The 23765-nt window shown below is 39.4% G+C and overlaps 2 protein-coding genes across 3 annotated transcripts in view; both read left to right on the plus strand.

The window, feature by feature from the left end:
• EIF4E (eukaryotic translation initiation factor 4E) overlaps positions 1-23765 on the plus strand; it is a 50444-nt gene that overhangs the window by 5037 nt on the left and 21642 nt on the right. Inside the window, exons 1-2 of one of the 2 annotated variants that reach the window (XM_032135249.3) lie at positions 18031-18137; positions 22882-22988. In XM_032135249.3, the coding sequence (XP_031991140.1) occupies positions 18051-18137; positions 22882-22988 (194 nt within the window). In that variant the 5' untranslated portion in view covers positions 18031-18050. Of the gene's footprint in view, positions 1-18030; positions 18138-22881; positions 22989-23765 lie in introns of those variants that run through there. The other variant, XM_032135342.3, reaches the window with a different exon arrangement.
• On the plus strand, positions 14940-15928 carry LOC131382182 (tubulin-specific chaperone A-like). Its single transcript, XM_058432730.1, has one exon. It carries the CDS (start codon positions 15046-15048, stop codon positions 15358-15360), a length of 315 nt encoding a protein of 104 aa, XP_058288713.1. The 5' UTR covers positions 14940-15045; the 3' UTR covers positions 15361-15928.

Raw genomic sequence — 23765 nt, forward strand, 5'->3', positions numbered from 1 at the left:
ATATTCCAAATTTTTTCAATTAAAAGAAAAAAATATACTTGCTGAGTTCGGTGGCTCACGCCTGTAATCTCAGCACTCTGGGAGGCCGAGGCGGGTGGGAATCACTTGAGGTCAGGTGTTCAAGACCAGCCTGGCCAACATGGTGAAACCCTGTCTCTATTAAAAATACAAAAATTAGCCAGGCGTTGTGGCAGGTGCCTGTAATCCCAGCTACTGGGGAGGCCAAGGCAGGAGAATCACTTGAACCTAGAGGCGGAGGTTGCAGTGAACCGAGATGGTACCACTGTACTTTGGCCTGGGCGACAGAGCAAGACTCCATCAAAAAGAAAAAAAAAAAACGGAAACAAATTTCACACTTCATTTTATAATCTGAGTTAATGAGCATGATTATTAGACTTAGAGAAATTCAATGTAGAGACAGTTTATACACAGAAGTTGCAGAAGGGATAATATGCAAAATGAATTATGTAAGCTTACTCTAGTTTGGACAGAAAACTGTAGGCAAAAAACATTTAAGTAAGATATTGTTTAATTTACATAAAGTTAAGAATATGAGCCAGGTGCGGTGGCTCACGCCTGTAATCCCAGCACTTTGGGAGGCCAAGGCGGGTAGATCACCAGGTCAGTAGTTTGAGACCAGCCCGATCAACATGGTGAAACCCCATCTCTACTAAACATACAAAACGTAGCCCGGTGTGGTGATGCGTGCTTTGTAATCCCAGGTACTCAGGAGGCTGAGGCAGGAGAAGCTCTTGAACCCGGGAGGCGGAGGTTGTAGTGAGCTGAGATTGTGCCACTGCACTCCAACCTGGGTGACAGAGCGAGACTCCGTCTCAAAAAAATAAATAAATCAAAGAAGTTTCCTTAATCTATTAGTACTGGTGAGTTGCACCGTCTTAGTCATAGAGACTTTTTTGAGAAGTGGAAATGAGCATGGGTTATAGTCTCATTTTAATATCTGAGTGATCTTGAAGACTGAAATTTCTAAGTCAGCTGAAAGTCGGAATAAGATATCTTACAGTGATTTCAATTTTTAAATGCAGTATTCAAAGGTGACAGTTTGTCAACTGTAAGGGACTAAAGTTGACATTCCATGAATGTTTTATACTCATGTATACCCATGCATTTACATACTATTTTCCCTCTTTTCTAGGAAATTCACATTGCTGCTTTTTAATTATCAATCCTTAGCTGTTAGCAAGAAATGCAAAGCCTGTGATTCACAATCCTCAGATGTTCTTCCCACTCCTATCCCTACCATAAAAATCACTAGTGTTCCTTCAAAAGTCCCTAATCATGTCTCCAGAAAAAGAAAGGGGCTGGGCTTGGTGGCTCACATGTGTAATCCGAGGCTTTGGGAGACAAAGGCAGGAGGATCACTTGAGCCTGGAGTTTGAGACCAGCCTGGCCAACATGGTGAGACCCTGTCTCTCCAAAAAATTAAAAAATTAGCTGAATATGGTGGTGCACACCTGTGTCCTAGCCACTCAGGAGGCTGAAATGGGAGGATCCCTTGAGCCTGGGAGGTCAAAGCTGCAGTAAGCTGTGATCACACCACTGCACTCCAGCCTGGGTGACAGAAAGAGACCCTGTCTCACCAAAAAAAAAAAAAAAAAAAAAGTTTTTTTTTTTTTTGTATCTAAAATACTAATAGTCATTTCTGGGCACTTCTGGAACCTCAGAATGTGGTCAGAAATATAAGTGGTTTTTTTTTTTTTTCTTTTCCCAGTTGGAATTTTTGATACATTATTCCAAAGAAACAGTAGGAAAATGGGCTGGGTGTGGTGGCTCACACCTGTAATCCCGGCACTTTGGGAGGCCGAGGTGGGCGGATCACCTGAGGTCGGGAGTTCGAGACCAGCCTGACCAGCATGGAGAAACCCTGTCTTTACTTAACAAAATTACAAAATTAGCTGGGTATGGTGGCACATGCCTGTAATCCCAGCTTCTTGGGAGGCTGAGGCAGAAGAATCGTTTGAACTTGGGAGGTGGATGTTGTGGTGAGCCGATCCTGCCTTTGCCCTCCAGCCTGGGCAACAAGACTGAAACTCCGTCTCAAAAAAAAAAAAAGAAACAAACAATAGGAAAATGAAGTTTAGTCACACTATATTCAGTAAGTTTCTGTGGAATCATTACAGATCTTACCAGCACTGGATTTATAGGGATATGGAATTAAGGATATGGATTTATAGTTGTAAGCAACTAAAAAAAAATCTTAACAAACATACCTTGTTTGTAACAGCTATTTTTAATGTCGAAAGATCGTTATTTGTAATTGCTACACATAGCACTTATTCTATGTTAAGTACCACACTGAATGCTTTACATATATTAACTCATGTAATTCTTAATAGTACAGATGAAGTAACATTGTGTGACTAACTTGCTCCAAGATCACACAGCTAATAAGTGGTGGGGTGGAGTTTAAATTAAAGCAGCCAAAGTGCAGAGTGTATATTCTTCACCATTGCACTGTCTTTCCAGTAGGCATGTAATGTGCTTGCTTAGGTGACTTCAGAAGGGGAGATGAATTTTGATAAGCTTAGTATGTGTTTTGCTACAGCTATAAAATAAAATGCGTGGACATTTATTTTTAGGGCCTGTTATATTACAATGTTAGATAACAAAAATATATAATCTTGAGGACTAAACCAAGCAATTACACCAATCGTGTTTTAGTAACTAATTGAGAACTTTGTGGATAGATTTCTAAAGAAAGCGGATGGACACTTAACCTTCTCCCCCTTTCTAATTTGATTTCTGGCATTTGCTAGTTCGTATGATTTCCCAGTTAAAATACTTTGCTAGTGAAAAAAGTTTTAGTACATTTTTAAAAGTTTGTGAATTTTGGATTTATTCTAGACTTAACTACCTTAGTACTTTTAGTAATTTTGGTGGTAGGTCTGGCAAAGGGTAAAACAGTTGTTTTGAAAAAGTTTAAGCTAAAATGTACACATACATGTTTCTTGGTGTATTTTAAGCTTGTTACTACAAAATGCTATACAGAAATTAGTTGTAATTTTTTTTCTGTGCTCTGCTCATTACTGTCATTGTTATCTCTACAAAAATACAAAATTAGCTGGGCGCAGTGGCTCACACCTGTAATCCCAGCATTTTGGGAGGCCGAGGCGGGCGGATCACAAGGTCAGGAGGTCGAAACCATCCTGGCTAATATGGTGAAACCCAGTCTCTACTAAAAATACAAAAAATTAGCCGGGTGTGGTGGCAGGCACCTGTAGTCCCAGCTACTTGGGAGGCTGAGGCAGGAGAATGGCGTGAACCCGGGAGGCGGAGCTTGCAGTGAGCTGAGATTGCACCACCGCACTCCAGCCTGGGCGACAGAGCGAGACTGCGTCTCAAAAAAATAAAAATAAATAAAAATAAAAAATAAAAATACAAGAATTAGCCAAGCGTGATGGCAGGTACCTGTAGTTCCAGCTACTCGGGAGACTGAGGCAAGAGAATTGCTTGAACCTGGGAGGTGGAGGTTGCAGTGAGCCGAGATGATGCCATTGCACTCCATTACTGTCATTGTAGTGAGCAGAGCACAGAAAAAAATATTGTAACTAATTTTGATATGTATGTCTACATACATATGTCAACATATTAATATTGCCATGAAACTTCTTATGGGGCAGTAGCCTATGCTGGCACAAAATCTGGTCAGAGGTATTAACTAAGGCAAGAAAGTTTGGTATTTTAATTGATATGTGAAATGTACATTTTTTCTTATAGTTCTTTTTCTAATGAATAAATGAATACTTTATAGGTGAGGAATTCATATTTCAAGTGATTTTTAACTTTCTACCATGGTCATGTAGTTCTTTAAGTGTTACATATAAAGTTTTGGTGCCACAAAAGGAATAGCACTTGAATATAAATTTTTTTTTTTAAGTTTTAGCAAGGCAAGTTATTTTTATAGAACTCATATTTAACATAAGTGAGAGAAAACTCAAACCTGAGTCTCAAGCTTTATTACTATCTTGTGTAAAAAGAGGAACAAATTCAACCAAAACTAAAGTCCATCCTTCAGTAAAACTTGTATGTTAGGGTTGATACTGATGCATAGGTACACAAATAAGTGTAAAATTCTAACTGAAAGAATATGCCAGATGGTTTATGGATGGTGGGATTAGGAGGGTTAAATTTTTTTCATTTGAACTTGTACACTTTGTTACCATGTTGTGGATTGTAAAATCTCTTTTGGATGTTGGTTTATAGATCATGGTATTTAGCTTTTCTTTATTTTTTGTTTTTTTTTCTTTGACTTAGTTACATATTCATGGTCCAAAATAGCAATTTGGTAAAGCCTATAGCCCCTATCTTAGAGTGTTTTAAAATGTAGGCCAGGCACAGTGGTTCATGCTTGTAAACCCAACACTTTGGGAGGCTGAGACGGGTGAATCACCTGAGGTCAGGAGTTCGAGACCAGCCTGGCCAAAATGATGAAACATCATCTTTACTAAAAATACAAAAATTAGCTGAGCGTGTTCGTGGGTGCCTGTAGTCCCAGCTAAGGCTGAGGCAAGAGAATTGCTTGAACCTGGGAGGTGGAGGTTGCAGTGAGCTGAGATGGTGCCATTGCATCCGGCCTGGGCAACAAGAGTGAAACTCCGTCTCAAAAAAAAAAAAAGAAAAGAAAAAAATGTTTTAACATGTATTACATAAAATACGTAGGTTTACAAAGGAAACCAATTATAGTGAAGTACAACAAGGATTGAATTAGCATGAATCATATTAAAGACATTATCTGGCACAGGCTAAGTTCTGTCTAATGTGGAAAACCTATCTCCTGCCTATCTTCCCCAACCACCTCATTCCCCTTTCCAAATTGCCCAGTTACAGTTTTTTGAGGATTCTACTAGAAAAAGGCTGTCCAGGAGAACTTTGTGAGATAATGGAAAGGGTCTTTTTTACTGTCCAATACAGTAGCCACTGGCTGTACATGGTAATTGAGCATTTGGATATTGTGGCTTGTGCAACCAAGGAAATAAATTTTAAACTTTATTTAGTATTAATAATTAACCACATGTAGGTAATAGCTACCAAATTGTGCAGTATGGCCTCAGAAGCTAGAAATTCTGGCCAGGCATGGTGGCTCATGCCTGTAATCCCAGCACTTTGGGAGGCTGTGGCAGGTGGATCACTTGAGGTCAGGAGTTTGAGACCAGCCTGGCCAACGTGGTGAAACCCCATCTCTACTAAAAATACAAAAATTAGCTGGGTGTGGGTGTGGTGGCACGTGCCTGTAGTCCCAGCTACTCGGGAGGCTGAGACAGGAGAATCACTTGAACCTGGAAGGCAGAGGTTGCAGTGAGCCAAGATTGCACCACTGCATGCCAGCCTGGGTGATAGAGCAAGACTCCATCTCAAAAAAAAAAAAAAAAAAAAAAAAAAAAAAAAAAAAAAAAAAAAAAAAAAAAAAAAAAAAAAAAAAAAAAACAAAGAATCTAGAAATTCTGGTGTGGGCAAATGTATGTATACATATTGTATTTAGTTCAACTTTATAAGGTATAACGATATGTCCAGTTTGGTTAGATACATTATTCTATCCTAGAAAAGCTTGTCGCTCTGTATTTTAAACTTTGAAAGATAGTTATTTACTCTTGTATAGAATTAGAAGTGTTCTGTGGGTTAATTTTTTTTTTTTTTGCTAGTCTTTTTGTTTTTGTTTTGAGATGGAGTCTCACTCTGTTGTCAGGCTGGAGTGCAGTGGCACGATCTCAGGTCACTGCAACCTCCACCTCCTGGGTTCAGGTGACTCCTGCCTCAGCCTCCTGAGTAGCTGGGACTACAGGTGTGCGCCACCACTGCCAACTAATTTTTGTGTTTTTAGTAGAGACAGCATTTCACCATGTTGGCTAGGATGGTCTTGATCTCTTGACCTCATGATCTGCCTGCCTCAGCCTCTCGAAGTGCTGGGATTACAGGCATGAGCCACCACACCCAGCCTTTTTACTAGTTTTTAAAATGTGTGTGTAAATAGACAGTACTTTACATTGTTCAAAACTCAAGTTTTATGCAAAAGTACACAGTCTCCTGAAGCTGATACTGAAGCTGATCTCTATCCAGGCAGATGACCTAGAGGCAACCAGCATTGTCAATTGTTTAACTTTTAGTAGATATTTGTGCATATACAGCAAATATGTATATTTATAAAAAGTAAATAGTAGCCAGCTATGTGCACTCTTTTGGCACATTGTGTTTTTTCACTTAACATGTCTTGTAGAGCATTACATATCAACACATAAAGTTTTCACTTCTTTTTTCTGATAATATATATTACACTATATGGTTTTAACATAATTATTTCTATATTAATATTTAGGTCATTTCCAACCATTTGCTATTTCAAACATTATTGGGATGAATAAACTTTTCCCTGTATCATTCCATACATGAGATAATGTATCTATAAAGTAGATGTTTTGACAACAAATTGAAAAATTTTAAACCCTGTTGGTCAGATAAAACACTTTTGCAACTGTAGTTGGTTTTCAGGCTACAATTTTTTTTTTTTTAGTGCTCCTCCCTTTTTCAAAATAATGAAATGTTTATATGTTTTAAAATAGGTATGTAAGTTTTCTTTTATCTTTAATTTTTTTTCTTTCTTTTTTTTTTTTTTTTTCCGAGACGGAGCTTTGCTGTTGCCCAGGCTGGAGTGCAGTGACACAATCTCAGCTCACTGCAACCTCTGCCTCCTGGGTTCAAGCGATTCTCCTGCCTCAGCCTCCCGACTAGCTGGATTACAGGCGCCTGCCACCACGTCCAGCTAATTGTGTTTTTAGTAGAGATGGGGTTTCATCATGTTGGCCAGGCTGGTCTCAAACTCCTGATTTCAGGTAATCCACCTGCTTTGGCCTCCCAAAGTTCTGAGATTACAGGCATGAGCCACCATGCCTGGCAAAAAAAAATTTTTTTGAGATAGGGTCTCACTGTTGCCCAGACTGGAGTGCAGTGACTTGTTCTCTGCTTACTGCAACCTCCGCCTCCCACTTTCAAGCGATCATCCTGCCTCAGCATCCCAAGTAGCTAGGAATACAGGTGTGTGCCACCACGTCTGGCTAATTTTTGTATTTTTAGTAAAAACGGAGTTTCATCATGTTGGCCAGGCTGGTCTCAAACTCCTGGGCTCAAGCAGTCCTACTGCCTTGGCCTCCCAAAGTGCTGTGATTACAGGTGTGAGCGCCATCATGCCTGGCCAGGTTTTAGAGTAGTAAACTGAAGACCCATGTGCCATGACCTAGGACACTATAGCAGCATTTCAGCTTTTTTAATACTCTGTGATCACATTCTTGTGTCTTTGGCCCCTCCTCCATCTTCTTTTCTGACTTTTGAGTCAAGCATTCCCTTGCTTTTTGTTTTTTCTACATTAACCTCTCATGTATGTATCTTTCAGCTGTGTGTTGTTTAGTTTTGAAAAAACTAAAAAGCTAGATGTTTAAGGGAAAGATGGTATTGCCAGTGTTGGATGAAGGCTCATGAAAAATGATAATCTGCACACAGTTTTTGGTTTATAGTTTGGCTTCAGCTTCCTAGAATTTCTACTAGAGCCCTTTTTGGGGAAACCAGTGGGCATGAACATGAACATGGGAAACATAGGATTTATAGTTGTTATCTGGTGAGGCTGTTTTGTGGGCCAGGCAAAAAATCTCCAGTAAGAGAGTGGTCTTTGGGAATATGCTGCTATGTATCTTGTTTTAAGATTGGATTAAACTGAACTCTTCTGGTATAAAGTTACCTAATGCAGTTAGCAGGTCATAAAGGAGAGAAGAGGAACTTCATGAACACGTGGTCAAGCAGAGTTAAGTAGAGATAAAAGTCTGGGCTGGACACTTGAGCATTTGGGTTTTTTGTGTGTATGTGTTTAGAAAAGATAGAATAATAGGCATTTTAATCATAACAGCCATTAAATCGCATTGCTCCAGTCACATTCACCTGAATCACATTGCTCCAATCTGGACTGTTGCCATTTATATATGGTAAACATTTGTCTTCCCTGGATCTCCTTTTACCATGTTCTTGATTCTTTCATTTGACTTTTGACTTTTGTGTTCCACTCTTCCATTTGCTGTGCCCTTTATCTTCCTGTTATTTGGTTTCTTGTCTCACGTTGGTGGGCCACATCTCCAGCAGTTTTTTGAGAAAAAGTACATAGTAAAAAAATTTTTGAGGATTCTGAAGTCAAGTTTCATGGTGGACTTCTGTTGTAGCTGCTGATGAGTCTGAAATTATTCTGGTAGCTAAAAATTTTTTAGTGTGACCTGTTCCTCTCTCACCCTCACTCCTTAGAATTTGTAGACTCTTTTTCTCGTCCCTATTTCACAATAATACACCTTAGTATAAGTCTGTTTTCATCCATTGTACTGTGTACTCATTGGGCATTTTTAATATGGCCACTCTCGTCCATCACTTCTCGTAGGTTTATTGGTAATTCTCCTCTTTTTTCTCTTCTCTTTGAAACAGTTACTCAGATATTAGATCTCTTGGACTAGTTCTCTGGGAAATTTCATTTTAAATTTCCATTCATTTTGAATTTCCAGGTATTTATTTTCTCCCTCCCATCCTCCTTCCCTTCCTTTTTTTTTTTTTTTGTCCTCTGAATGTTCATTTTTATAGCTTCCTGTAATTGTTATATACATGCAAAATCTTAACTTATTCCTTTGAGGAAGTATGTAGACTTGTTTTTTTGAGACAGAGCCTCACTCTGTTGCCCAGGCTGGAGTGCAGTGGCACCATCTTGGCTCACTGCAACCTCTGCCTCCTAGGTTCAAGCGATTATCCCACCTCAGCCTCCCGAATAGCTGGGATTACAGGTGCCCACCACCATGCCCAGCTAATTTTTATATTTTTAGTAGAGACGGGTTTTCACCATGTTGGCCAGTCTGGTCTCAAACTCCTGACCTCAAGTGATCCGCCAGCCTCGGCCTCCCAAAGTGCTGGGATTACAGGCATGAGCAGAAGCAAAGTTTTAAAAAGGAAGAGCAAAGGTGACTGGGGAACTTACCATACCATGAAGAAAAATATTATTAAAGATAATGCCAGGCGCAGTGGCTCACGTCTGTAATCCTAGCACTGTGGGAGGCTGAGGCAGGTGGATCACCTGAGGTCAGGAGTTCGAGATCAGCCTGGCCAACGTGGCGAAACCCCATCTCTACTAAAAATACAAAAAATTAGCTGGGCGTGGTGGCGGGTGCCTATAATTCTAGCTACTTGGGAGGCTGAGGCAGGAGAATTGCTTGAACCTGGGAAGTGGAGGTTGCAGTGAGCCAAGATCGCGCCATTGCACTTCAGCCTGGGTGACAGAGCAAGACTCTGTCTCAAAAAAAAAGAAAAAAGTAATTTACAAAAATATGATATTGGCTGTTGGCACATGAGGGGATGGGCAGATTATTGGAATACACTGAGCAGTCCAGGAGTAGTTTCAGATGTTTATTTGGGCTTTAATGTAACTTTGTTATAATACATTTGGAACATTTAGATCATTGTGAAAAAAGTAATCTGTAATCTCAACAACTAGGTGTTCTCTGGTAATATTTTGGTTCACTTGTTTGTGAACTTTTTTTTTTTTTTTAACCATATCCTGCTTCGTACCTTTTCTTTTTCCCTTTTAAATACTTAATTTTCGGCCAGGTGCGTGTGCGTAGCTCATGCCTGAAACCTGAAGCACTTTGAGAGGCTGAGGCAGGTGAATTGCTTAAGCCCAGGAGTTCAAGACCAGCCTAGGCAACATGGTGAAACCCTATGTCTACTAAAAATATTAATAGAAAAAAGTAGCTGGGTGTGTTGGCATGTGCCTGTAGTCCCAGCTACTCAGAAGGCTGAGGCGGGAGGATTGATTGAGCCCTGGAGGTCGAGACTACAGTGAGCTATGATTGTGCCACTGCACTCCAGCCTGGGCATCAGAGCGGGACCCTGTCTCAAAAACTAACTACTTGATTTTCTTAGAGCAGTTTTAGGTTCGGAGCAAAATTGAGCAGAAAGTACAGTTCCCGTAACTTACTCCTTGCCTTGGTGCAGGTACAGCTTTCCCAGTGTCATCATCCTACAACAGAATGGCACATTTGTTAGAATTGATGAACCTAAATTGACATTATTGTCACCCAAAGTTCATACTTTACATTAGGGTTCACTCTTGATGTTGTATATTCTGTGGGTTTTGTCAAATGTAAAATGACATGTATCTATGGTTTTATAATATCGTACAGAATAATTTTACTGCCCTAAAAATCCTCTCTGTTCTGCTTGTTTATACCCTCCCCACCAACCACTGATCTTTTTGTCTTTTCCAAAGTGTCACAGAGTTAGAATCATACAGTATGTAGCCTTTTCAGCTTAGCTTCTTTCACTTAGTAATATGCATTTAAGTTCTTTCTATGTCTTTTTATGGCTTGATAACTCATTTTAGCACTTAGTAATGTTTCATTTTCTGGATGCACTACAGTTTATTTAGGACTTCTTAAAATAGGTCAAAAGCAAAAAAAAGTGTTTTTTGGTTTTTTTTTGAGACGGAGTCTGGCTCTGTTGCCAGGCTGGAGTGCAGTGGCGTGGTCTCAGCTCACTGCAACTCCTCCAGGGTTCAAGCGATTCTCCTGCCTCAGCCTCCCAAGTAGCTGGGATTACAGGCATGCACCACCACGCCTGGCTAATTTTTGTATTTTTAGTGGAGATGAGGTTTCACCATGTTGGCCAGTCTGGTCTTAAACTCCTGACCTCATGATCTGCCCACCTTGGCCTCTCAAAGTGCTGGGATTACAGGTGTGAGCCACCGCGCCTGGCCTTTTTTTTTCTTTTTAAGTGCTCATTTTTATATGGTTCTGTAATCTGCTTTTCTCCACAGATGTATTAGTTTTAAAGTAATTTTTACAAACATGTTTAGTGCTTACATCATAAATGCCATGGTTTATCTGTTACCTTTTGGTTATATCTGTTGATAGATATATTGTCTCTTAGAAGTCTAATTACTAGGTTAAAGAATGTAGATCTTTTTGTTTTAATTTTATTATTTTTCTATTTTCCCATTTAGTTTTGACTTGGAACTCAGTAGATCCTTTTACGTTTGGAAGCTTCATAGTTTATTAACTTAAACTAAGTAAAACTTAAACTAAGTAAATAGAAGGTTGTATTCCACTCTGTAATCCTGGGAACATATGAAACTGACTATACCTGGTTTAGTAAATTTTTTTAAGGCATATATTTCTTCAAAATATTTTCTTTTGAAAGGTGATTTTAAAACCTTGGTACATAAAAAGGCAGGTGTGATGGCTCACGCCTGTAATCCTAGCAACTTCGAAGGCTGAGGCAGGAGGATCACTTGAGGCCAAGAGTTTGAGACCAGGCTGAGCAATATAGTGAGACCTGTCTCTAAAAATTAGCTGGGCATGGTGGCTCATGCCTGTAGTCCCAGCTATTCAGTAGCATCTCGAGCCTAGGAGTTTGAGGCTGCAGTGAGCTATGATTGTACCCCTGCACTCCAGCCTAAGTAATAGTGATACCTTCCTCTGAAGGCAAAAAAAGAAAAAAAGAAAAAAAAAAAATCTGTTGGATAAGAAGTTGTTACAGAAAACAAAATGACCTTATTAAAGCTATAGTTTACATTGAAATTATAACCTTTAACTTTTAAAAACGAACACATAGAATTTTTTTTCTTTGAGATGGAGTCTTGCTCTATTGGCCAGGCTAGAATGCAGTGACACTACCTTGGCTCACTGCAACCTCTGCCTCCCAGGTTCAAGCAATTCTCCTGCCTCAGCCTCCCACGTAGCTGGGATTACAGGCATGTGCCACTACACCTGGCTAATTTTTGCATTTTTGGTAGAGACGGGGTTTCACCATGTTGGACCAGGCTGGTCTCAAACACCTGACCTCAGGTGATCCGCCTGCCTTGGCCTCCCAAAGTGCTGGGATTACAGGCATGAGCCACCGTGCCCAGCCAAACACATAGAATTTTAACAGTAACTGCTCATTTGTTTAAACTGTGACATGTAAAGATTGATTTTTTTAAAAAACTAGAATTTAATTAGTATCATGAAATTTTAGTTATGCTTTCTAAGTTTTAAAATGTATAAATGTTTAAATAGCAGTTAAATTCTTTAAAAGATTTGCCTTTCAAATACTTCTTATAAAGCTTTAAGGGATAATTGAAATGGAAATTATCATGTTACTGCAGTCAACAGTTTTGTGCACTGGTCCTAATGCCATTTTAGTGTTGATATATTTTGAATCATTTTTTACTTTTGTATAATGTTCAATGTATGTAAATTTTTCTTTGTGTTTTTTTTTTTTTTTTTTGAGATGGAGTCTCGCTCTTTCGCCATGCTGGAGTGCAGTGGTGCGATCTCGGCTCACTGCAACCTCTGATTCCCTGGTTCAAGTGATTCTCCTGCCTCAGCCTCCTGAGTAGCTGGGATTACAGGCATGCACCACCACGCCCAGCTAATTTTTGTATTTTTTAGTAGCGGCTGGGTTTCACTATGTTGGCCAGGATGGTCTCAATCTCCTGACCTCATGATCCACCCGTGTTGGCCTCCCAAAGTGTTGGGATTACAAGTGTGAGCCACAGCGCCTGGCCGTTCGTAAATTTTTCCTTTTCTTTTCCTTTTTTTTTTTTTTCAAGACGGAGTTTTGCTCTTGTTGCCTAGGCTGTAGTGCAGTGGCGCGATCTCGGCTCACTGCAATTTCCCTCTCCCGGGTTCAAGTGATTCTCCTGTTTCAGCCTCCCAAGTAACTGGGATTACAGGCATGCGCCACCACGCCCAGTTAATTTTGTGTTTTTGGTAGAGATGGGGTTTCACCATGTTAGTCAGGTGGGTCTTGAACTCCTGACCTCGTGAATCGCCCGCCTCGGCCTCCCAAAGTGCTGGGATTATATGTGTGAGCCACTGCACCTGGCCTGTAAATTTTTCTAGTTATTTTAAATTATGAATCTTCTGGTAGCCTTTGGTTTAAATAGTAGAGACATTTAAATTTTATCATTAGCCTTGTCATCCTAGATCACATATCTGTTATTTCTTGTGTCTGTGTTATCACCTCCCCAAACCCAAACTGAATTTGTGATGTTGGCTTAAGCTATATAATATGTGCAAAGTAATTTGATCAGTAGGTACATGTTAGTGGTCCCTTAAGAATGTTCATTAAAAAATTTTATTTTCAAATGTTAAAAGGTGTCCACAAGTCTTACGGGTTTTTTTTTTTGTTTTTTTTTTTTTTTTTTTGAGACAGAGTTTCGCTCTTGTTCCCCAGGCTGGAGTGCAATGGCTTGATTTCATCTCACTGCAACCTCTGCCTCCCAGGTTCAAGCGATTCTCCTGCCTCAGCCTCCCGAGTAGCTGGGATTACAGGCATATGTGCCACCATGCCCTGCTAATTTTGTATTTTTAGTAGAGATGGGATTTCTCCATGTTGGTCAGGCTGGTCTCAAACTCCCAACCTCAGGTGCTCCACCCGCCTCGGCCACCCAAAGTGCTGGGATTACAGGCGTAAGCCACTGCTCCCGGCCTCCTACAACTCTTTCTAGTAGTTAAGAATGTGCTGGGCGCGGTGGCTCACACCTGTAATCCCAGCACTTTGGGAGGCCGAGGCGGGTGGATCATGAGGTCAGGAGTTCAAGACCAGTCTGGCCAAGATGGTGAAACCCCCGTCTCTACTAAAAATACAAAAATTAGCCGGGCGTGGTGGCAGGCGCCTGTAATCCCAGCTACTTGGGAGGCTGAGGCAGAGAATTGCTTGAACCCAGGAGATGGAAGTTACAGTGAGTCGAGATTGTGCCACCACAATCCAGCCTGGGCAACAAGGCAAGACTCTGTCTCAAAGGGAAAAAAAAAAGGATTCATCCAAGTTTTAGGCCTGGCGCGGTGGCTCATGCCTGTAATCGCAGCACTTTAGGAGGCCGAGGTGGGCGGATCACTTGAGGTCAGGAGGAGTTCAAGACCAGCCGGGCCAACATGGTGAAACCTCGTCTCTACGTAAAATACAAAAAAATTAGCCAGGTGTGGTGGTGCATGCCTGTAGTCCCAGCTACTCGTGAGGCTGAGACAAGAGAACTGCTTGAACCCAGGAGGTGGAGGTTACAGTGAGCCGAGATCTTGCCACTGCACTCCAGCCTATGTGACAGAGTGAGAATCTGTCTCAAAAAAAAAAAAAAAAGAATCCATCCAAGTTTTAAAACTGTTTATTTGAAGATCAGAAATGCAAGTGTAGACTGTTGGGAGTTTTTTAAATTAATAAAATGTGCTTAAGTATAGCTTGCTGAGTATCCAGAAATATAAATATTTAGCTATAGCCCAACAAATGTAATCAGCTCTATTCACTCATGAGTTAGTGCTACTTATTAATTTTGATCAAGTAATTAGGTTATTATTTAAATAAACAGCTATTGAATTTTTATGGTATTTTTGGACACTGCACAATTTGTACACATCATCACAACTCTTTCCTTTAGTAATCCAGCTACCAGTGATTTTTTGTTATTGCTGAGATGCCATTTTATATTAATTGAAAAGCACTTTAAGAAGTACTGTTTTTTGAATCATGATTGATACATGATGTCTCAGGGTCTTTTACATGAAAAAATTTTTTCCATGTGAGCAGTGTTTTAATGTTGAAAGATTTGTATTTTGCTAAATCTCCATGTGTTTTTTTAAATTTCAACTTTCTAGGTTAAGGGAGGAGTATAAAAGTCATAGTTCTGATCCTTTATTACAGATAAGGAAGACCTGCAAAATCCACAGCCACACTTTCATGAGTGATGCCGTGTTAGCTGGTATTCCTTTACTATAAATAGATGTTTGAAAGCTAAAAACCAAAACAGTTTAATAGCCTGAGGCAATTTTTCAGTGTTTTTCACCAAATTTCTTGTTCCTTACAAGACAGGTGGTAAGACTGTAGTTGTTCTTGTGTATTAGTTAATTAATTACACTAATTTACATATAGGAGGGTGCTGTGAGGAAATGCATGGTTTGTTGAAAAGAACTGAGGACTGACAGCCACCTCCTCCATGGTTACCCTGGCTCTCTGTCCCACCCTTCTCATGGCTCTTGGGGGACCATGGCTGATCCTGTCGTGAGACAAATTAAGACTCCTGTGGTGAAGCAGTTGGTCAGAGAAAAAGTGATGCATGAAAAAGAAGCAAAACAACAAGAAGGAAAGAAAAAAATGAGAGCTGAAGATGGTGAAAATGATGCCATTAAAAAGCAGGCAGAAATTCTGCGAGAATCCCAGGTGATAAGTCTTGTTTGCCAGCACAGGTTGGAAGCTGCATATACCGTTCTTTGGCAGATGTTAGAAAGTGAAAAAGATTTGGGAGAAGCTGAGGAATATAAAGAACATTTAGTCCTGGATTCAGTGAAGTTAGAAGCCTGAAACTTTTCTGTACAGGATGTGTTTTGCATTAAATCATGGGGTCCAGTTTACATTTCATTATTTTTGACCACTGCTGTGTGTTCAAGTGTGACAACGTGATTCTTTTTATGTGATTGTATATATTTTTTTGCCTGATTTAATTTGTCAAATGAATGACAAAACTGAGAACTGAGTGGATACTACGAGGAGCAGAAAAGTATGAAGTCTGTTTACATATTTGTATTAAATAATGTTCTCATTAAAGTTATTTGTACACATAAAAGAGGTTTTTACTTACACTTACCTGTATATGTGAGATATTTGACCAATGGGTATTTAGTGTCCTGTTGTGCATAATAATACGAACTCACTATATAGTTGCTTTTTTTTCCTGGTAGTGGGTTTTTTTGTGTGGGAGGAAGGGTGAGGTGTACCATTTATGCCTTTTTTACTAGTTTATTGGCAGTCACATGCATTGGCAAGATGAGCAAAGGTGTTGAGCCTGAGGCTGTAGAGCAGAGCACAGTATATATTATAGATTTATGTTGCCTAGAAAGAGAATCTTTGTAACCATATAATTTATTATTCAGTCCTGGCCACCTTTGGGAGTGAATGAGAGTTCTATTAACAATTATACTGAAACTACAAACAGGTAGATCTAGGACATGTGTTGTTCTTAGCCGTAAACCCTGATAGTCCTGGATTTAAATGACATATTTACTTTTCCAGGACTTCAGATTTGTCTGAAGAGTGGAGAGAATAATGGTTGTTTCACAGGATTATGAAGATTGACTATGTTGAGATGATTTATAGTATGTTGAGATAATATGTATGAAAATAATGTAGCACATGGCCTGGTAGTTACTGCTTAGTAAATATTCCCTATCGAGTAAAAACTCATAGTTTGGATGAGGTGTGAGCTTTTCAAAATCACGAAGCACCACCCTTTTCTGTTCTTACTGTGTCTGTCCTTCTGCTCATTATTTGATACCTTTATTTAATATAGTGACTTCAGTTTACTAGAACATTGTATTAGTACCTTGTAGAAATAATTGCAGCTGTCTTTGCCATATGTAGCATTTACATTTCTAATATGGACACAGCTGGTTTTCCAGTTCAGCTACAGAAAGTGAAGGAAGGGGGAATATAAGGAAGCGCTACTGGATATGCGTCACCAATCATGTTGTTATCCACTATTTGGTGCTGTAGCATTGACCGAACACGTTTATTTTTGTGTCATCAGGAAGGGGGAGAGTGTTGGTATCAGAATTATTTAGGTGTGGTAACAGTAATCTGGGTAGTTATTTCTAACTTAATCATGAGTTCTTTCTCTTTTCATATCCCCACTTACTGTATGTATGATTGGGGGTGGGATGAAGGTGGGGAAGGTCTGGTGTAAGGATCTGAGGATAGATAGAAATTATTGAGCCAGGACAGTAATTTAGAGAGCATACCCTAGGTAGTTTAGGTTACCACTCCCTGTTCAGTATATTACTGGGATATGAATGTTAGTAATTTATCTCCTATTGTTCTTAAAGTTTTTTCCTCATCTTAAAATTTAAAGGACTGGCTGAACTTCCTCCAGAGTTTGAAGTCTAGTTCAGTATGCCGCATTTACTCAGGTCTTACCTTTGTAAACTCTTATATTAATGTCATCTCAAGTACTGATTGCTCATGGTAGCTGACAGTTATTGATCACTTTAATGCCAAGCTCTTGGATTGTTGATGAAAACCCACACGGCACTTTTTACAAGGGAAGAAACTGATCCTTACAGGGGTTTTAAGGACTTGCCCTAGATCACTTAAATCCCTATTGTACTCTGAAAGTTTTCGCCTATCATACTCATTTTAAGACTTAAAGGACTCATCAAATTGGGGTTAGAGGTGGATCCAGGCTGTGTTGTTTAGCTACCCATTTTGCAATAGGGCTCCTAGAGCATCAGGGATTGATAAACCTGGGATTGCTTTTTCTGTTATGAGAGGAAAACTGTAGTAGTGAAGTCAGAGCCTGGTATATACAGACTGTCAGTTGCAGCATTATTTGGAAGCACAGAAGATGGTATGTGAATAAATGTGCCTGATACAGAATGTCTTTCTCCCTCTAGCCCCCTTTTTTGTGCCTTTTTTGATGCTTGATTTCAATGTCCTTTATGCCGTTCCTTGGTAGTAGATAGTTGCAGCTCAATTGTACATTTTAGCCATCCATGAGGCCAAAGGTACGATGCCTTCAGTACAGAAAAGGGGAAATAGAGTATCTGGGAGTACCTTTAAAAGTAGGAAAAGTAGGTTTCCTCACTTGAATTTACTTTAAAATGACTTTATATTGCATTAATCATTATTGTTCTGGGAGGAATACCTATATCTACACATATCAAAGAATTCAGGAAGGAGGAAAGTGATAAATATAATTAAAAACTTTTTTTTTATTTCTAAAATCATATAAAACAACTCAGCATAGTGTCTGGTCATGCAGTTTGCTCTGAATAAATATTTGGAGAATGGCAAGCCAGGTAACCATTCACTTAAAATTTTTAGCTACTTTATAAAAAGCAACCCTTATTTTGCATTTCCCATGTATCAGTTTAAATGCTTTTATTTTTTAATTCATTTAATCCCCATTGTGATCCTAGGAGATAAATGTCACAATGTCCATTTTAAGATGAGGAAATCGAGGCCACAGAAGTTACTTGCTCTGAATTTTACAGCTGTGAATGGCAGAGCTAGGATTCCAACATGGGGAACATGGCTCTAGAGGGTGTGATCAGAAGCAGTGCATCTCATATTCTGATGACAATCTGGTTTGTGTTTGTTTTTAAAGTTTCATTTAATTTAATTTTTTAGAGACAGAGTCTTACTCTGTCACCCAGGCTGGAATGCAGTGGTGCTATCATAGCTCACTGCAGCTTTAGAACTCCTGGGCTCAAGTAGTGCTCCTCTTTTGGCCTCCTGGGCTCAAGAGATCCTCCTGCTTTGGCCTCCCAAGGTGTTGGGATTACAGGGATGAGCCACCATGCCTGGCCTTTTCTTTTTTTTAAATTTCTAATATAATACTTTTGTAAAATGATAAAGATGAAGAAGACATGCATACAAAATGTAAGCTTGAATTTGATTAGTTTCAGCAGATACAGAATTGTCAAATTGCTACAGATTTTCGAAGTCTTTACTTTGCATTTCTATACTTAACCTCACTGTCAATCATAACCAGTTCGTGGACCAGCAGTAGTAGTCTGTGGACTATACTTTGAGTTACTGGTTCAAACCATTATTAGTGCTGAGAGGGACTACTGATTATTACATACTTCAAATAAGGTGTTGGGTGATTTGTCTTAACCCGGAAAAAAATTTTTTGGAAGTCCTGTGAGTAAGTAGATGTTTGTTGAATGAAGGTAATGGAGGACACAAATGGGGTGTTCTGAGGGGGAAGGCTCATCATTATTTCTAGAAGAAATGGTTTATATGTATATTTAGGTTGAGAGTTGCTGAGAAATCTTGAATGTTCAAAACTATGGAAAAGCACATCATGGTTTTGGAATTTAAGCAATGTAGACTTGAACATGACGAGGAAAATCAAGTTTAGTCAGATTTATTGAAAACACCACAGAATGATGCTAGATCTGGGAAATATTTACCTCTATAATATTAGGATTGTCCTGTAAGATTAATATTATACCTGTGCTAATTTTTGCAGAATGTAGTAAAAAGCTATCTGACATTCTTTGCAGCCAATTGTTAGACTTTTCTTGCCCTTGCTTGCTTTTTTTCTTCACTTTCAACTTTCTCTTGTTGCTATAACAGTTTATTCAGTCCCGGGTTTGCTAAATTACAATACTGAACATTTTTATTTGAACCTGATAAACTCAGCAAATCTTAAACCAGGTTTAATACTTTGCTCTCAAATTGGTTATCTTTTTCTGTTCCCTTACTTGCCATTTGTATTTAATCTCTTTGACCTTCTAGTTAATGGCTTTCATTGCCCCCAAGATGAAAGGTACACTTTTAGCCTGACCTTTGAGGCCGTTAACAGTCTCACTCCAACCTACCATTCTAGCTCTTTGGTTTCATGAACCCTCTCTTTCAGCCACATTGGTTACTACCTGGATGAACACAGCACCATCCCATGGCCTCACTCTTAGTCCCTATTCTACCTACCTAAAATTTGTTACACAATGCTTTTTCAAGGGAATATTGCCTATTTTAGGGTAAAAATGTATTTGACTACTTTGAGATTAGCTATATGCTAAATTAGCCTTTACTTTTTTGTCCAGGTAGTTTATAAACCTAGAAATATTGGTCATTTAAATTTTTTTCCTTTTTTTTTTTTGATTCCCTAATAGAACCTGAGATTGGTCATTTAGGATGTAATTTCCATTTAAATTTGCTTATTGAGAGAGCACCAGCCTAAGAGAGTAGAGAGAGGAATATGGTAGGATTTTGCAGTAGAGTTTTGTTTTTAAACTGAATGTAAACTTAAAACTATTTAGTGTCTATAGGAAGCAACCTTAAAATTAAGGTTAGATATCTTAAAATAGAACTTGTTTCTTGAAATATTTTTTAGTTCCCATATAGATCATATGACAAGATGACTGTCTATGCCCAGTAAAAATTTTTGTGGTATTTCACATCATTCGTTTTAAAATCTAGTATGTTTAAAAGTGAAGACTAAAGATTTTAAATTAGTATACTTACTGGTTCATACATATACACATATTTAAAAATGTGTAGCTCCTTTTTTAAGTTGTTGGGAAAGTACAGAATTATGTGTCCTTTTTTGTTTTTTGTTTTGAGACAGTTTTGCTCTTGTTGCCCAGGCTGGAGTGCAGTGGCACGATCTCTGCTCACTGCAGTCTCCGCCTCCTGGGTTCAAGCAATTCTCTTGCCTTAGCCTCCCCAGTAGCTGGGATTACGGGCGCGTGCTACCACGGCCAGCTAATTTTTGCATTTTTAGTAGAGATGGGGTTTCACCATGTCGGCCAGGCTGGTCTTGAACTCCTGAGCTCAGGTGATCCACCTGCCTCGACCTCCCAAAGTGCTGGGATTACAGGCGTGAGCCACCATGCCCAGCCAATTATGTGTTCTTGATATGAAGACTATAGTATCAGTTATTTACAGTGGGACTTTTATTTTAATTCAAAATAACACTTTAAAATTCTAGGAACTGAATATGTTTTTCCTGAGTGAAAACTTGCTTTTAATTCCTATATGTCCAAAGACTTGAGAGAGAGAAAGAGGATTGTTTCTTTTTCTTTCTTCCCCTTTCTTCACTGGGTCTCACTTGCTGAGGCTGTTTTCAAACTCCTGGACTCAAGCAATCCCCTCGCCTTGGCCTCTCAAAGTGCTGGGATTACAGACATAAGTCCCTGCACCCGTTTTGCTTATGTTTCACAAATACTGTGCAGTCGCAAGTTTTGGCTCACCTGTTCTTCTGTTAGGCCAACCAGAGTTACACTCTGAAAGTGCCAATTTAGGAGTTAGCCAAAAACCTGTGAGGGATTTTTACATATATTGAGGAGCCCACTTCTCATCTACAGCAGTTTTTCTCTGGTACCCTGTACCCCAAAGTCTACCTGCCTGCCGGTCTCTCGTTGTTTTCATTGAGACTCCCACTGTCTGCCTGGAAACCCGCCATTAATTTTAAGCTAGTGGGATAGGAAATGGCATTCAGTAATTATCATCTGTTTGAACACTTAAATTTACTGGTAATTAAATGTTGATAAAAGTGTTTGGTTTTAAGGCATTACTTACTGTATGTCAATTTTCAGGCCTTAATCATTCTATGTAAACATTTAAACTTATTCAATTAAGTAATCAAGTTAATAAGTTCCTATTGGGTTAAGTACTGTGATTATTGAGTAAAATCAAGACATGGTCTCTATTCTGGGTGACTTTATAGGCTAATAGAAATTCTTGTACATGTCGTATGTTGATAAGAAAAAACATATCCCTTGGGAGGCTGAGGTGAGAGGATTGCTTGAGCTCAGGAGTTTGAGACCAGCCTGGCCAACATGGTGAGACTTTGTCTCTACTAAAAATAAAAAAGAATTAGCCGGGTATCATGGTGCCTGTCTGTAGTCCCAGTTACCCTGGAGGCTGAGGCAAGAAGATTGCTTGAGCCAGGGAGATTGAGGCTGCAGTGAGCTATGAGTGAGACCCCATCTCTAAGAAAAATAAAATACAAAAAAAAAAAAAAAAACCCATATTCTTTCAAATAAATATTTACCACCTTTCTGCTCTGAGTTCTTTTAGATAATAAATATTTGACTTACATATCTTGTTATGTTAACATAGATCTCTATTTTTTGCTGCTTCAGGCTGATATCCAAACACTTGTGGCATTGTCCTTTTTTTGGTATCAGTCTTTGTCCTAGTGCCTTTCTGTGGCTCTCTTCTTTTGTTGACAACAATTTATGATAGTATGAAGAGCTACATGCAAGAATGTGGTGAACACCTATTTTAAATTACTGTCCCCAGACTCCTTTTCTTTCTGATATTTTTAGATGACAGTCTTAATTTTGTCTAGCCTAAAAGAAGATTTAAGTTCAAGCCAATGTCCATCTTGTTAGGGTCCATTGAAAATATTAAGTTGCCGAACTTTTAGGTTACCATAGGGTAAACAGTATGCCATGAAGGTAAGACCTGCGTATCATTGGCTTGATCACGTTACAAAGCTTTTTTGTCATCATAATGTTTTGTTTTGTTTTGTTTGTTTTTGAGACAGGGTCTTGCCGTGTTGCCCAGGCTGGTCTCAAACTCCTGGGCTCAAGCAATCCTCATATTAATCCTCCTGTTAATCTCCCGAGTAGGTAGGATTATAGAGACGCACCACAACCCAGTGATATAGTTGTTATACTCTTGAAACTTTAGTTTCCATCCTCTATCCTTCCTGATACCCCTTTCAGTACCATATGCAGTATCTTAATATGATGGTATGTTAAGAAAGATAGATTTTCCCAACTTTGTTGCATAGTCTGTGACAGTCTTCTTGCTATTTAAAAAAAAAAAGTGCAAGTGGAAGGATAACTATAAATACTGTTATATTTTCAAATATGAGAAACCCTTTGCTCTTTGCTCTTAATGAAGAGATAGGAGAATAGAGAATGGTTCTTTAGAGGTTGGTCTGTGGTCTGTTTTGTGAAGCAATCTGCTTTAATTCCTTCTTCTTAATATCAATGCTGGGCATGGTGGCTCACGCCTATAATCCCAGCACTTTGGGAGGCCAAGGCGGGTGGATCACGAGGTCAGGAGTTCAAGACCAGCCTGACCAATGTGATGAAACCTTGTGTCTACTAAAAATACAAAAATTAGCCAGGCATGGTGGCACACATCTGTAATCCCAGCTACTCAGGAGGCTGAGGCAGGAGAACTGCTTGAACCTGGGAGGAGGAGGTTGCAGTGAGCCAAGATCACACGACTGCACTCCAGCCTGGGCAACAGAGAGAGACTCCGTCTCAAAAAATTATCAGCTTATCAGATCAGCTTTAGTTAGAATATTGCTGTCATAGATGTGTTAAGACATTTAAAATAATGTTTTGTATTTTCCACTAGGAAACCACCCCTACTCCTAATCCCCCGACTACAGAAGAGGAGAAAACTGAATCTAATCAGGAGGTTGCTAACCCAGAACACTATATTAAACATCCCCTACAGAACAGGTAAGCTTCCTGACACCTAGGTTTTCTGAGTTAGGCCACAAGGTAAATGGTGAATGGGGCAAGTTTGAAGGGAAGTTAGATTATGAAACTAGTTTTAGATATGCTAAGGTTGAGGGTTCTGTTTTCACTTGGATGACCCATGACCAGCAGACGGTTTTATGTGTGAGTCTTGAGTTCAAAAGGAACTATGTGAGAGATTAGTTTGCAAAGTATTGGTCGTAATGGAAGCCACATTAGTAAATAAGTTCCCTTAAGGAGAAGTGAACTTGACTCAGGACAAAGACGTGGGATACTAGCATCATATAGGGGGCTTTTGTTGAAGAAGAATGCCTATGAAGGATGGACATACAAAGACAGTGGTGGTCGCCCAGTGTGGTGGCTCACACCTGTAAACCCAGCACTTTAGGAGGTGAAGGCGGGCAGATCACCTGAGGTCGGGAGTTTGAGACCAACCTGGCCAACGTGGTGAAACTCCATCTCTACTAAAAATACAAAAATTAGCTGGGCGTGGTGGCAGACGCCTGTAATCCCAGCTGCTCTGGAGGCTGAGGTGAGATAATTGCTTGAACCCAGGAGGTGCAGGTTGCAGTGAACTGAGATCGTGCCATTGCCCTCCAGCCTGGGCAACAAGAGTGAAACTCCATCTCAAAAAAAAAAAAAGAGAGACAGTGGTGGTCATGGAAACCAAGAAGGTGGTTTATTCTAAGATAGGGTGGTTTACAGCACATGTGCTAAAAAGGTCAAATGAAGCAAGATGTCAAAATATCCATTGGATTG

This window comes from Hylobates moloch, unplaced genomic scaffold, assembly GCF_009828535.3.
Source record: "Hylobates moloch isolate HMO894 unplaced genomic scaffold, HMol_V3 SCAFFOLD_2, whole genome shotgun sequence".
Taxonomy (NCBI): domain Eukaryota; kingdom Metazoa; phylum Chordata; class Mammalia; order Primates; family Hylobatidae; genus Hylobates; species Hylobates moloch.

Bases quoted from the DNA above. Each gene is read 5' to 3' on its own strand.
- LOC131382182 (XM_058432730.1), top strand. From the start codon at position 15,046: ATGGCTGATCCTGTCGTGAGACAAATTAAGACTCCTGTGGTGAAGCAG.